The sequence below is a fragment of the Mastigoproctus giganteus genome, chromosome 1, assembly GCF_048544385.1.
Source record: "Mastigoproctus giganteus isolate SK-2022 chromosome 1, ASM4854438v1, whole genome shotgun sequence".
Lineage (NCBI taxonomy): Eukaryota > Metazoa > Arthropoda > Arachnida > Uropygi > Thelyphonidae > Mastigoproctus > Mastigoproctus giganteus.
Window position 1 is genome coordinate 45320275 of NC_143575.1, and position 16326 is coordinate 45336600.

General features: G+C 37.8%; 1 protein-coding gene across 5 annotated transcripts in view; it reads left to right on the forward strand.

Annotated features, from left to right (window-relative positions):
* LOC150090757 (palmitoyltransferase ZDHHC20-B) overlaps positions 1 to 16326 on the forward strand; it is a 306713-nt gene that overhangs the window by 33435 nt on the left and 256952 nt on the right. For all 5 annotated transcript variants that reach the window (XR_016547302.1, XM_090379929.1, XM_090379911.1 and 2 more), the window contains one exon: positions 4864 to 4958. Coding sequence is in view for 4 of the 5 variants with exons in the window: in XM_090379929.1 (XP_090236055.1) it covers positions 4864 to 4958 (95 nt within the window). In the remaining variant the exon portion in view is untranslated. The remainder of the gene's footprint in view (positions 1 to 4863; positions 4959 to 16326) is intronic.

Below are 16326 nucleotides of genomic sequence, written 5' to 3' on the forward strand. Positions count from 1 at the left end.
TGAAATTGGGGAATCTGTATTATTTGAAGAAATGAAAGGGCATTTTTACCTATACAATTAGTAATGCAGGTTCATTGCTGGCCATTACATAAATTTAATGTCTTTTGGAAACTGTACAAACACTTTTTGTGTGTGTAATATCGGGGGTTTTTCTTTTTTTTTTTGTCCTTCTCAATGATGTAAACTACTGTTGTTTGAATTTACAAAATTTCTTTTCTGTTTATTAAATGCAGATATTTCTGAAAAGCAGTAAACCAACATCACTAACATAGGTTGAAATGCCTTTTTTTTTTTTTTTTTTCTTTTTCTTTTCCATTCAGTTGGTTTTCCTATATAATGCATTCTTAAAGAATGCATAATGCCAAGATATGGATCAGTTACAGTCTGGATTAAATCTTGATGCAACTGCCATCAAGTTAAAGTTCACTTATAAAGGTTGACACAATGTGAAACTCTAAATTTGATGCCTCATGGTGCAAGGCTTAAACCAGCACTCGTGATAGAAAAATGAAGTGCACCTACTGCTGTGTTCAGTGAAAAATGGAAAGGAAACACAAAGATCCTAAACTGTGTTCTTCATTAGTTACCCGGAGAAATTTTAAAACAATTTCTACCTTGTAGAAATTGTTTTAAAAATTTAACTTGGTATGGGGACCCCACTTTCCTTACTTGAAGTTTATGTCATTTGAAGATGATTCTGTCAACTTCTTTAATATGCACAATTTCAAAATCTCCCGAGTCAAACAGAAAGTAACCAAGTGCCAGACAATAAGCTTCTCAGACCAAATTTCTCCCCATGTGGTGGTTTAAATCAGATGGTCCATTGAATAACCACCAAGGCCAATGATAAGGGGATGTGACCACAGGAGAGATGCAGTCACTCACTACTATAGGCCTGTGCCTAGGAACCCTTGAACACCAACTTGGGAGATATCTACAACCAGTGTGGCCATACAAGCAACAGGGTTATTTATTTCTGCTGTATGCAGAAACCAAACCTCTAGTATGCACTGGGGAGAAAGTCACTTGGCTGCATTGTGGTTCTCTTCCAACAAAGATGTTGTAACAGAGCATCCCGGCACCAGAATCACGGACACTACACAGGCCCTAATCCCCTTTATCTGGGATAGAGCAATGGAATGTAAAGAAGTCAGAGCCAACTACAGAGTTTCATGCAAGTTTTCACCAAAGCACATTTGACCTTAGATGCTCTTTTATTACAAAACCCTTAAACAACAACAAAGACATCCAAGGTTTCATTCTGGGACACTGTTTCCATTTTCTGACAACACTGGCCAAGCCATATCAAAGTTTCTGCCCCATGAATGAGCCATTCATAATTTAAAGTAGTGAAAGGAATCTCCATAGTGGTTGTTAGGCACCTCTTACTGCTACCAGAAAATTCAGTTGTTTGCAGATACTTCCATATACACCATAATCTAGATAAATCTTATACTTGCAAAGAGAAGTTAAATCATTTCTTACAAAATTACACAATAATAGACTAGATCTGCTGCTTTTTTGAAGAGGAAACTCGTCAATCCAGAGCTCACATTTTCAGTAAATGTCCAAGTTCATAAAGAGGGATATTCTGTGAAATTCAATTTTCATTGACTACAGTAGATAAAAGGTTGCTTTGTGGTTAGTTTAAATTCTTTCCTTAGACCTTCCAAACATCTGCAAAACTATGAAGAGCACAAGATCTCAGCAGGATCTGTCTTGTAATGTTCACACAAAACAAACAACTAATTTCATTCAGTGTGGATTGTCTTTGTTAATATCCCTTTTCAGGAAGCAGTTGCATGTTTATCTGAATTATTAGATCAACATGCTCTTTCGGCTTTCCATCCAGCCCTAGTGACATTACCCACCTGATCCAGCTCTTCTCTCAGCAGAAGAAAATTTCAGATGTCTGAATTCAGTTTTAAAAACTGAACTTGGTATGGGACCTCACTTTCCTTCTTTGCTGAAGTTTTTATGGCATTTGAAGATAAGGCCATTCAGACCTCTCCACATTAAGATTTAACTGTAGATATGAAATATGGATGTTTTTTTTTTTTTTTTTTTTGAATATTTGAAACTATAACCCTTAACTGTTTCCTATTTGCCATGATCATCCGAAAAACATCCATTACAACAAGGTCAAACTCAAGACAGAAGTAGATGGCTTTCCTCCTTGGATGTGTTACTTTGCAGCTGAGATTATGCCTGACACCACAAAAATGCAATCGTGGCATTCTACAATTCTGTAAGCTGCAGAGGTATAGGCATCTGCTGCACAATTGAGGCACTTTTTGCTAGGAGTTTTGGCTCCTAGTATTAGCCATAGCACAAGAAAGTTTCCAACTTTTGCTGCACTGGCCAGAAAAATAGTAATAAAAAATTAATATACACTACTGTTCAAAGAAAGTGCATCACCCCTTAAAATTGTGATTGTCGTCCGAATAACGTAAGAATATAGCAATATTTTCTTACAGATAAGATTTACACGCATAGGTGCTGATGTAATATTGCATCAGCTGTCACTTGCAGCTATATAAGCATGCTCTGCAAGAGTTGCAGTCATTCCTTGCTGGTGTCAGGATGGTGAGTTACATGCAGTTTACGCCACAAAGAAAGAGGGCTGTTATTGCTTTCCGTGAGGGAGGATGTTCTTCCCGTCATATTGCTTGTAGAGTGTCTTGTAATCAGTCGACAGTGAGTAGATTTCTTTCCAAACTCAAGAATACTGATTCTGCTGTATTCTGATGCAAGCGAGATCTATGCCAAAACAGGACTGCATTTTGAAGTGCTTATGCTTTAAAAACCATAAAGCTTCTTCATCTGAGCTGAAAAGAGAATGGGAAGAGCATACAGGAGTGGTAGCAAGTGCAGTAACAGTCAGAAAACTCCTCTTCAAAAATGGACTTCCGTTGTCCTAAGAAGAAGCCCCTCCACACACCAAAAATGAAAAAGGCCCAATTAATTTGGTCTAAGGAGCATGTCAAATGGACCCCCGAGCAGTGGAAGTCCAGTTATTTTCTTGGATGAGAAGAAATTCAACCTGCATAGCTCTGATGGGAGATAAACGATTCACCGTAGACATGGCGAAGAATATCATCCAGACTGTATGGTGTCTACAGTGAAATTCTCTACCAGCTAACTGATATGGGGGTGCATTTTGTATTGCGGAGTAGGTCTCCTGCAGTTTATAAAAAGTTCCTTAAATGCCAATGGATACCTGGCTATATTGGAAGGCAAATTGCTGCCAAACCATTAGAGACCATTTCAACCTGCCAAGAACTGCATCCTTCAGGATGACTCTGCTCCTTGTCATCAGGCAAAAAGTGTAAGTAGGCACTTCTGTAGTTACTTTAGCTTCATTTCTGCATTAGAGGTTCGACAGTAATGTGTTTACATTTGTTAAATTTGTTAAAAAATGGTTGGAAGAACAGTCCATTACAACTCTTAGCTGGCCAGGAAACAGCCCAGACCTGAATTCTATAGAGAACTGTTGGCATTGTGTGGAATCTGCAGTTACCAGAAAGAAACCAAAGACCCTTCATGATCCTCACGAAGTCATAATTCGTGTTTGGAACCACGAACTATCAGTTGATTATGTTCAGAAATTGATCTTATTAGTGCCTCGACGGTGTGTTGCTGTTATCAGGGCGAGAGGCAGTTCAACTAAATATTAATTTGCATCTGGTGAACTTTTCATTTTGTGTTCCATTTAAAATGATAAACTGAAGCAAACTGAGGACTTCTGATAACATTTCAGCCATAATTGTCGTGTTTACCAAAACTGTTGTATAATGGTTGCAAATGCTCATTTTGGAATATTTTGAGAGCACCTGTCAAGTATTACTTAGCTTTGCCTTACCTATTAATAAATATCTTTTGTTTATATTTCTATTTGCGATGCTAGTCATTAATGTAACGTACCATCGCAAAAAATGGTTAGAGATGTGAAATTCCTAGGTGATGCACTTTCTTTGAACGCAAGTGTATATATAAAAAGAAAATAAGCAAGCTGTGTGTTCCCTCATCCTCCTCTTAAAATGAGTCAAAAATAAACTTCTCCTTTAACTAAGGACAATGGCCAGTCACTGCAAAGAGTAATTCCTATTGATTGAGGTAAGATATTGTCACAGGTTAAATGATCATTTTGTTTTTCATTTTATCAGATGGGGAAAGGAAAAACGTGTTATATAAGTTTTATGTCACTAAACTGAGTGACAAAAGCCAGTGAATATTGTTATTGAATTTCAACCATAACACAAATGAAGTATTCTTTACATTAATAAGTAAATTTACCTTTTATGTAATATACTATATATAACAGTTTGTATAGTGACCTGTTATATTAAAAGTAAGGTTGGTTTAATAGTTGCATGATACCTGGGCTTTTTTTGCTTACTAATCCTTCTGTGAACACCTTGTATCATCAGTTACTATTAAGAAGGAATATGGGAGAGTTCGTAAGCATTGCAACATTTTAGTTTCTTCTGGAAATGATGAACTATGCAATTTGGATATGCTAAAAAAAAAACAACAACAAAAAAAAAAAAAACTACACTATTATTGATAGGCCCCGTGTGAAACATAAGTAGCATGATAATGTGAAAATGAATTTCCACATTGTCATGCTATCTTCCACTACCTTAGAAGATATTTTTAAGTTATGTAAAAACCAAATTAAAATAGAATAACCATAATTTCTAGTTTGCCAGGATTAGTTGCATCAAATATTCAAAAAAAGTCTTTGTAGCAAGTCTTATTTTCACATAGTTCAGAATTTTGTTTTTATTTTTTTTTTTATGCTGCAATATAAAACAATGAATATTTTCACATTTAAAATGTTGTAATTGTTTTTCATTTCAGTGTGCTACCTGATTATATATCATGCCCTTTTTGCAATGTTTGTTTGGTCTTACTGGCAGACAATTTTCATAGATATTGGACATGTCCCAAAACAGGTAAAGTACCTATACGTGTGTGTGTGTGTGAGTGAGAGAGAGACTTTATCTAAAAGTTGAAGTTTCCTAATGATAAGCCTGGCTCCAGAATTATGTTGACCCACTGGCTAAAAGGCAAATTTATAAAAACCAGTGGAAAGTACTAAATGCATTAAAAATTTAATAAGCAAATGATTTTGGAATGTTATATTAGCATTAGTAGGGCATATGATGCGAGAAAGCAAGCTTGTATAGCATCAGCCAAAATATAAAAAAAAACCACCCTTCCCATTTCACTCATCCATTTACTCCAAATGTTTGTCTAGTTCTGCCTTGAACTTATTTAAGTTCCTCCACTATGACAGATGGAAGTTTGTTCCTGCTATCAACCACCCGCTGGCTAAAGGGGAACTTCCACACATCTGTTCTACAATTGTCTTTCCTCAATTTGAATTTATGCCTACTCAGGTGAGTAATCTGAGCAAGAGGAAGAATCCCATTAGCATTGAGCTTGCTCAATCCATTCAAGGCCTTATACACCTCAATTATTTGCAAAGTTTGGTTGGGCATTTGGCCATAGTTTATCAATTTGCTGCATCGCATTCTGTGGGTATAAATGATGAGTAGCAGAATTGGTCACAATATCATCTTTTGTTGAGGAACATTAGGGATGAAAATGATGCAAGAAAGCAAACCCGTCTACATTGCTCAGAGAACTTCACGTCTGACTGTACAATTACCTCAGGTCTTTTTCATTCTATACTACCCTGAGTGAAGTACCACATACTTGGTATATTAATCTGTGATTACTGCTACCCATATGTAGTACTTTGCATTTGTCAATTTTTAACTTCAATTTCCACCTCTCAACTGATTTTCCCAATTTTAGGTGTATTTGCATATACAAGGTGTTTTGAAAGTGATGGTCAATAATTTAAAGGTGAACTGTACAGACTACAATATGGAAAAAAAAGCCCAGTAAACATGGGTCTTTAAGTGAATTGTTTTTGAGATATTGCACATTTATAGTCGGGATCCTCCACTGACAAGGTGAACTATACAGAGTTGGGATCCACCACTGACTTGTTTGTTTAGGTTAGGTTATGCTCATTCTCTCCCTTTTCCCTCTCTCAATTCTCTGAGACGTAGCAGGCATACTACTATTTTTCAAAGGATAGTCAACATGGAAAGAGGTTACAGCAACAATGGGTATCCGGACATGCACTTCATGCATGGTAAAGCCAACAGCAGTGCACTCGAGGCTGCACGTTTATCCCAAGAAGCATTTCCCCGCTGAAGGCAGCCCAACAGGCACACATTCATCAGAGTACATCAATGCCTTAGAGCATAGGTGGTTTGCAGATGGAGTATGGGCAGGTAGGCCCAGAAGAATAACACCTGATGTTGAGGAAAGTGTTTTAGAAAGAACATCTGTAAAATCCTGCGGTGTTGAAACCAAAAATTAAAAATGTATTATCTTATGTTTAATAAAACCACCCTCACAGGATTCACAGCTTTTTGCTAAACTAGTGCTCCCATAGTCTGTGGCGGATCTTAACAGAAAATGTGCATTATCTCAAACGGTTCATTTGCGGCCTGATGTTCACTGGGACTTTTTTGCTCATTTTAGTTTGTACTTTCACTTTTAAATTATTGACCATTTTTGAAACACCCTGTATAATGGATGCCACTATTGTAATCACTTTTTTACTCATCTAAAGTGATAACAATAATCACTGGAACAAGAATGCAGCTGTTAAGCATTGTTGATTGATGCAGAGAAGAAATGTGTACCTGAAAAGGTGGAAGCGGACAGAGAGAACTTGAAAATCAAGCAACACAAACCTTCTCTTCATTATTTCTTTCTGCAAGTCATCAATAAAAATGAAACTGTCATAATGTTTCTTGAAATCCATACAAACCATTAGAAAATATATTAAAATATAGAATTACAAAAGGGTTAATACTTTACTGTAAAACAGCCAAATTTGTAGGAGTACAGAGACAGTACTTTCTTTCATGGAGTAACAACTGCAGCAATCATGCGAGCTGTACAAAGCAAAATCAGTCACTAGCCACAAAATGTATGTCGTTCAACAGCAAATCAGGATGTTATGTAATCACTAATGCTGATTAACAGAATTTTGTTTTTCTATATATGTGTATATTCATATACATCTGAATGGGAGTTCATAAAAGATAACATTATCCTTGATTACAATAAGTAATCAGCATGCACTGTATATATACATATGAGCCTGTTGTCTTCACCAAGTCTATCTCTCCATCCATCTGTCCCTATGTAATTTACTTAACAAGTACAGGGCAGTGTTGAAAAAAGTTTGAGTAACAAATTAAATTTGACAGTGTCTGCAATTCTGTCTAGACATGAGAGTAGGGAGTATATGATGAGAGCCTTGTCCATCAATTCAACTTTGGAGAGATTGTGCAAGGGTCATGAGGTAGAATTTTTCTCAGTGTGGTCTGTGCTTGTTAACAGGAGAGATTTTCTACAGGGATGGGATACACTTAATGTAACAGAGTGGTCAGGAACGAAAGTGCAGTAGCATGCGCTCTTTAAGTGGCCTGGGGTTCAAGCCCATGACCGCTAAATACAATTAATGTTTGTATTCGTAATTTATTGTAAACTCCTGGCCTGGTGGTCGTGCCAGAGTATAAACAAGAACTTTTTTTTTTTTTTTTTTTTTTTTTTAATAATAGAAAGGGTGCAAGAATATTTGCTGATGCTATCAAGGCAGTGTTAGGTGGGTCAGAAACTGCTAGCTTGAGGGGACACACACAGACTAATCGATTTAACAATAGCTACAAGCAGAGATAAAAGTGATTCTTGCACTGCTTCTAATGAAATGAGCAGCAGCCGTGAAAGTAAGATGCTGAGGATTTCAAGAACTGCTGGGAGGCATCATGAAACAAGTAAATACATGTATTCTGTTAGGTTAACTAAGGGTAAGAACAGGTGCATGTATATTAATGCTAGGAGTATTGTAAATAAATTGGATGAATTTGAAGTGCTGGTCAAGACATGAAATGGAGACGTTGTGAGATTTCAGAGAGGTGTCACTGAAGTATAAGGGATGCAGAATTTGAATATGAGGAGTAAAGTGTATACATAAAGGACAGATGGGATTGGATGAGTGTGGAGGGGTTATGCTCTTAGTTAAGAAACACGAAGTCTAAGGGAATGCATCCAGTTGACGTGTGTGGGCCATGCAATGTTGAGTCAGTTTAGTGTAATGTAAGCACTGAGAAAGCAAAAATGAGATTAGGAGTAAGTTATAGGCCTAATGACTCTGAGTACAATAAACAGCTGTACAGAGAAATAGTGGGTCAGAAAGCCAGACTGTCTTATAATGGAGGATTTTAACTTTCTAGATATTGAGTGGAACTTGTGTGTTGGTTTCACAGACTATCAAGACTTTTGGGGCATTATCAGATTAATTTTTCTAGAGCAGTTTGTTGGAGAGACAACAAGGAAGTAATACTCTCTATCTGATTATCAGCAGTGATTATTCATGCATTAAGAATCTGTAGACAAAAGAACCACTAGGTAGCAGTGATCACAGTGTATTGATTTGGGATTTACTTAAGTAACTACATACCAGCAAGGATAAAGAGAATGGTTTTTGCTTTCATAAGCGTAACTACAGTGGGACCAATGGATGATGTTACCATCAGAAAATTCTAAATGGGAAGTATTCAAGGAGGTAATCATAGAAGCTATTAGATTCATACCAAGTAATAAATACTGTTCAAGGTATAAGCCTAAATGGATGTCAAATGAACTGATGAAACTCGTGGCAAAAAAGGAAAGTGCGTATAAATTATCAGGTGATGCAGAGGCCTATGGTAGATATATTAGGTACTCTGTAATCAAGTCACAAAGGAGGTCAGTCAAAAGCAGATTATGAAAAATTTTTGGCAAAGGATTCCGAGAGAAACAGCAAAGACTTTTTTTTTTTTACTTATGAAAACATTAGAAGGAAGAGGATGAATCAAATTGGTATTCGATAGTTTGGCTATTGATGATCCTGCTCAGGTTGCTGACAAACTGATTGAGTATTTTGCATCTTCATTCACAGATGAGGAATCCTTTAGGAATGTAGATGCCAGAGGTTTATCAAACTCTAACAGAAAGTAAATGATTTTGTAATAACTGTGAAGAAAGTGGAAGAGAAATTGTTGAAGTTATACATGAGAAAGTTACTTGGGGTGGATGGTGTCTAACCAATTATGTTAAGGGAGGCAGTGAAGGAAATAAGCAAAACCCTAGCCATAATTAGAGTGCAACCTTGGATTGGTGGTGGAGGGGGACCCTGCAGATGTGTGAATATCCCCAATTCAAAGGGTGACACAAGTAATTACAGATCTGTTATTTTAAATTCTGTTCCAGGGAATGTAATGGAGTGACTGGTAAGAGAAGTAATGGGATCATCTAAAGAAAGCTACAATTATAATTCAGACAGAGCATGGGTTTGTTAAAGGGAAACCTTGTCTAATCAGTTTGACTGGATTACGATGTGGCCACAGAGGAACTAGATGCTAAACATAATTTTGATATCATATACTTGAATTTCAGGAAAGGTTTTGATGTTGCAGAAAAAAGATTGCTGTTCAAATTGGAGAAGTGTTGCATTAAGGGAAAGTTACTGCTATGGACAAAGGGATGGTTGAGTGGGAGAAGACAGAGTGGTAATCAATGGACATTGCACTCCATGGACTCCCCAGGGTTTGTTGTTGTTGGGGTCCATAAATATTTTTTATATTTATCAATGATATCAAAGAAGTCATATCAGGCTAAATATCCAAGTTTGCATATGATAGAAAGGTTGGCAAAGCTGCATAGACATTATGCTACTGCAATGGGATCTATAGAAGTTAGAAAGATGGACTGACAAATGTCAATTGAATATACATCCCATGCACTTTTCTTCTCTGCCAAGAGTTTCATCAGTTCATTTGACATCCAGTTAGGCCTATACCTTGAGCACAGATAAATACAAAGTAGCATTGCATATGAGTAGCAGTAAACCCAGAGTAATGTACCAAATGTATGGTACTACACCCAGGAAAGTAGAAAATGAAAAAGACCTGGGGTAATTGTTGTCAGATATTTAGTTCTCTGATCAATGCAGACAGTCTATCAGGACAGCTCATGGGGTTTTGTCAATGATATACAGGAATTTTTCTAGTAGGAATAAGGAGGTAATCATACCATTGTATAAGGCAAAGGTCAGACTGTCTTGATTACTGCATACGGGTCTTGGAGGCCTCATTTTAGAAAGGATGTAGAGCTATTGGAATGAGTAAAAATAAGGTCAGTGAGATAGGTAACCAGAACAAAGGAGTGCTCTTGCCAAGAAAGGCTTTGATTTCTGCAAATTACAGGGTCTATAGACTAGGCACCTGCAAAGTGATCTGATTGAGATGTTTAAGGCTTTGAATGGATTGAGCAAGCTCAATGCTGACAGCATCTGCCTCTTGCTCAGACTACACATGAGTATGGCACAAATTCAAATTGAGCCAGAACGATTGCAGAAGTTTGCATTTAGCCTATGGATGGTTGATTGCTGGAACAAACTTCCATGTGTTGTTGTAGAAGTTGAAAGCTTAAATTCATTCAAGGATGACCTTGACAAATTATTGGAGGGAACAAATGGGTGAAATGGGAGGATCAGTGTTTTTTTTTTTTTTTTTTTTTCTGCTGCTATATAAACTTGCTTTCTTGCTTCATTTGCCTTTGCTGATGTAATAGAGGGATTTCCAGTGGATACATTTGGATCTTTTGAAAATTTATATTTGGGTTTTTAAAAATATTTGCCAATCAAATCCAAATTTCATTAAAATCAGAAAATAGAAATCTGGAAATTATTTCTTTTTTCCATAAAAATTGTAAGAAAAAGAAAATTGCACATTAAATAGTTTAAATGCGATAGTAGTAATGGCAAATGATGCAAGAAAGCAAGCTTATATAGTATTAACCAGAAAAAAAAAAAAAAAAAATACCCCACACATTTCACCCATCCATTTCCCAAAAAATGTTTAGGTCTTCTTTTTATTTAATCCATCTATTTCTGCAACAGATGGAAGCCTGTTCCATCTATTGCATTCCTGTTCCAACATGCCAAAATTTGCTTTCAACTGCTTGCTGAAGGCAAATTTCTGCCAATCTGCCTTGTAACCCTCCTTCCCAAATTGAATTTTTGTACTTTCATGTGTGTACACTCAGCAAGGGGAAGAATTCCATTTTAACATTTAGCTTACTCAATCCATTCAAGGTGTAAAACACCTCAATTGATCTTTCTTCAGGTGCCTAGTCTCCAGATGCTTCAATTTGCTCTTTCTAGGTAAGAGCACCTAGAAAGAGCAAATCTGGTTGCTCTTCTTTGCACCCATTCCAGCTAATCTACATCCTGCTAAAGTGAGGAAGAATGGTTGCAGGATAGATGTGTGGAAGTTTGCTTTCAGCCAGAGTGTGGTTGACTGAACAGTCTTCTATCTGTTGTTGTGGATATGGATGGGTTGAATAAATTCAAGGGAGAACTAGACATTCTTGGATAGTATAGATGGGTGAACTGTTTTTTTTTTTTTTTTTTGTTTGGCTGATGCTATATGAGTTTGCTTGCTTGCATCATGTGCCATTACTACTACTAATTTGTCAGCCACCTGAGCAGGGTCATCAACAGTTAACCCATTGACATCAAGTGCTCCAATGTGATTCAGTCCCTTCCTTCTACTATTATTATAAGCATAGAAGTCTTTTCTGCTTTTCGTTGCCTTTTTTTTTTCATAGACTTCTCATAATATGCTTTAGCTTGCCTAATCTCCTTTATGAAATGATTACAGACTAATTTGTGTACCATAGGTTTCTGTATTACCTGATACAGATATATGCATCCCATGCACTTTTCTTTGCCATATGTATCAATAGTTCATCTGACATCCATTTAGATCTAAGCCGTGAATAGTATTTCTCAATTTTTTTTTTTTTTTTTTTATGTAAACCCCAAACACAAGAGGTATTAGAAACTATAGTACTTAGTACCATGCTTGGGTTGGAGGTTGAGAAGACGAAAGAAGATATTTGTTGACATTGGACTTGAACTTCTGTAGACTGTAATTTTCAGGAAATACGTATGAAGGAAGGTTGTTCCAGAAAACGGCAGTTGAATGAATAAACAAGGAAGATGAAAAGTTGGTTTTGTGAGTTTGAAGTTAGACAGTAAATGGATGTTGGCTGGTGGCAGCATGTGTTCAGACTGTTTTGAAAGAGAGAGTGGGAATTATAGAAACCAGTTCAGAAGAACAGTGCCCGTGGAAGTACCTGTAGAAGAGGCATGCAGCAGAAACAGTACATCTATGAGAGAGCGAGTGGAGAGACTCTGTTAGAGATGAATCATTAATTAACCTAACTGCCCCTCTTCTGAATGGGATCAAGAAGCCTTAGAGAGGTTTTGGGGGCACCACCCCAGATGTGGGAACAATATTCCATGGCAGGGCGGATTTGCGATTTATACAGAGTGAGCAGCTGTTTGAAAGAAAAGTAACGCTGAGAGCGAAAGAAAATCAAGTTTTTTAGATGCAGAGGAAGCAGTATTTGTAATGTGCTTGTGCCAAGAGAGATTAGAAGTCAGGGTAATCCCCAAAAGAGATATATCATTTTGCCTAGAAATCGGAGTGTCACTAAAGATAAGCATAGGAGCAGAAGAATCCTTTTTGTGAAATATAAGACAAGACTGAGTTTTAGAAGGGTTGAAATCAACTAAGTTGTCGTTGCCCCACTGGAGAATTACCTGGATATAGGCATTTAAGGAATTGGTAGCAGATTTTTGAGAAATTTAAGCTGATTGAGCAGGACAACTTTCTCAAAATGGAAAGTGGAATGCAATATGCTATCATCGGCAAAACTATGGATAGGATTTCCAGTCAATGGAAGAAGGTCATTAATATACAAGAGGAAAAGAGTGGGGGAAAGAACTGAATCTTGGGGGACACCGGCATTAGTGGAGAAGTTAGAAGACAGAGAGCCATCTACCATCACCCTCAGTGAGCGATCAGAGAGAAAACTGGATAATCAATTACTCAAAACAGTTGTCAAACCATAAGATGGAAGCTTGTTTAGAAGACCTTTATGCCAAACACGATCGAAAGCCTTTGAGATGTCAAGAGCAACTACTTGTGTTTCACTGAACCTTTCCATTGAATTAGTCCATAAATAGGTAACATAAGCCAGAATATCGACACTGATGGAATCCATACTGGCGATTGTTGATCAGACGGAAGGTTTCTAGGTAGTTTAAGAGTTGGAGGTTAATTGATTTCTCCATTACTTCAGAAAGAGTAGAAGTAATTGCAATGGGATGATAATTGGATGGGAGGGATTTGTCACCCTTTTTAGGAACTGGCAATTTCGTCTGTGTAATTTAGGAACAAATTTCCAAACAGAAGGAAAAATACCTTTGGAATAAGAAAGTGAAAAAATCGGGCAAAGAATAGGAGTAAGTTCAGGAGTACAGGTTTTGACAACAAGTGGAGAAATACCATCGGGGCCTGGAGTTTTCGTAGCATCAAGATTCGTCAAAATCCTGACATCCTTTTGATGGAAGAGCACAGGAGGCATTGAATGGAGCATATTGGGAATGGTGGGAGGTGTTTTACCAAGATCATTAATACATCAGTTGGAAGGAAAATGGGATGCTAGCAGGTCAGCTTTATCCTTGGCTGAAGTGACAACAGAACCATCTGGTTTGGACAGAGGTGGGAGCAGAGATGGGCAAAAGTTGTGGCCAATAGCTTTGACAAGAGACCAGAATGCTCGGCTACCATTAGGGCAAGAAGCAAGTTTTCTACTCTTAGCCTGTTCAAACTCTAGTTTGGACTGATTAATAACTACTTTACAATTATTGCGAGCTTTGGTGTAGGCAGAAAACGAAACTGGAGAATTAGAAACAAGCCAATTACAATATTCAACTTTCTTCTCTTGAACAGCCTTAGCACATTTATTGGAAAACCAAGGTTTAGATAAAGGACGAGATTTTAAAGTGGAGTGTGGGATAAAGGATTCCATTCCTGCAAGAATAATTTCACTGACACGAGCAAATATTGACATCAGAAGTTTTGAAACAGTAATCCTACCAAGGAAAAGAAGAAAAGAAGTCTCGCAGGTCATCCCATTTTGCATTCTTGTAATGCTAAACAACACGAGGTTGGGAATAGCCATGAGATAAAGGTTCCATTGGAGAAGAGACAATCGCCAAGTTCTCATCTGAAGTGCCTAAAGGACCTCTAACTTCGACCATGTACTTAGAAGGGTTGTTTGTGAGAAAAAGATCAAGCGTATTGGCTGTGTGATTAGGATTGTCCAGTATTCTTGTAGGTAAATGAACAATCTGTGCAAGGTCATTAGTAATTGCAAAAGCCTCAGCATCTCGACAAGCTGGGTTGGTGTAACTATAAGACAGAAGCCAGCTGGAGTTGTGAACATTAAAATCACCATCACCTCACTGTTAGGAAAGTTGGACTGGAGAAAGTCAAGTTGCAAAGAGAGGAAGTCAAAGAGCTCCAAGTGATTAGTGGAATTGGGAGACTGGTAGAGACAACAGATGAATTTGACACAATGAGGTAGAGAGATTTTAAGCCAGAGGGGATTCCAAATTGCCAAGTTTCTGACAGGGAATATCAGAATGGACATATGCACAAGTACCACCTTTGAGGCAAAAGGAATCATACAGCGAATAATTTGGGCATCTGATCTATGAGCAGTAGTTGAATCAATCGATAACTGAGATTCAGAAAAAGTACACGGGGTTTGGCGGACTGCAAGTGGAAATGGACATCGTTGAGATTAGAATTGAGACCACGTATATTTGTGAAATGAATTAGGAAGTGCTTGGGAGGTTTAAATCTTTTTGCAGATAAGCTTGCTCTATTAGTTTGACAATTCATGGTGTAATCAATAGTAAGAAAATGTGGGTTGTTATTGTTGTTAGGTTTTTTTTTTAGAAGCATTAGCAACTAAGGCCATATTGCTCCTGGATATGCGGTTGTCATTCCCTGACCTTTCCGCATCCTCCGTATTTGGTGGTGATGGGCTCAAACCCCGGTCTAATCAAGAAGCGTATGCTACGCACTGCTGCTCCTTCCCACCTGGCTACGGAGGCGCCTGAAAAAGTGGGTGGGACATGCTGTATGAAGTAATGAAATTTTTGGATATGGCATACATATGGTAAGAATATACCCAGATCCTTGACATAACATGGCCTTGACAATGCTTACCGCATACACACTAATCGGACTCCCTCCAGTCACTATCTGGCAGAGTAGAGGTAGCAAGATTATACACTATCTGATCCGGAAGCCTCCTAGAGAGTTACTAATAGGTCCGGTGTACTAACTAGCAGCCGGCCTGTGAACACCGTTTTAGAGCTATACCCTCAAAATGTAAGGAATATTGGATCTCGCCACGATGTTCATCATAACCTCAAAAGTCATCAATCATACTGCATGATGGAAGAGATAGGGAAGAGTTGACCGGAACTTAGGTCTAGAGACTAAACATGGGTTCCACCACTTCAAGCCTCCAATAAGCAAAGTGGTGGTATCGCACCGGTTGATGAGAGTCTACCACCTAGTACTGGCTGGTAACATAGAGGGGCGGCGTTCCTCCATGTGGTGTGGGCACCACACCTTGACCCCTGCTTACGTTGGTTCACATCTGGGTGGTCACCCCCCCATTGTACTTGTGCATGGAGGTTATACCCAGGATTACTAACAGTTCCATCATCGTGAAGGTGCAAGCAGAGGATTTGGCTGTCACAGACGATCCAGACTTGGCCGAAATTGGGTCCACTTGACTTGAGTGTCACCTGAATATCAGTTCCATCAGCGTTTAGACTCCCACATAGCAAGTATAGCTTGTCTGGCATATCTGAGAGAATGCCTGTGACAACCTCAAGGACCATTTGGTATGGTCCAAATTGATATGAAAAGTGTAGTAGTTTCTATGATTATTTTCCTAAATGCTTCATTTAGAATTTGGTGTTGGTAACAATATCAGTTGGTCCCACTGAACAGAATTTAAAAACTGTGTTTATTGTCACACCATTCACTTTTACGAAAGTAAAAGTTCTTCCTTTTACCATTGTATATTATTTGAATCTGCAAATAAATCACCCATCAATACACTTTGATCTTCATCTAAGTGTGTTGATGACTGATGATCACCCAGTTTTTCTTTCAGTTATCATAAAATCATTTATTTCCCTTTTAGAATTTGCTGCACTTTTGGCATTCCCCATCCCTAAAGAAATTCTTCATTTGTGAACATGCTTATATGTGAATGTGATGTGTGAATTTTTGCTGATGCAATAGT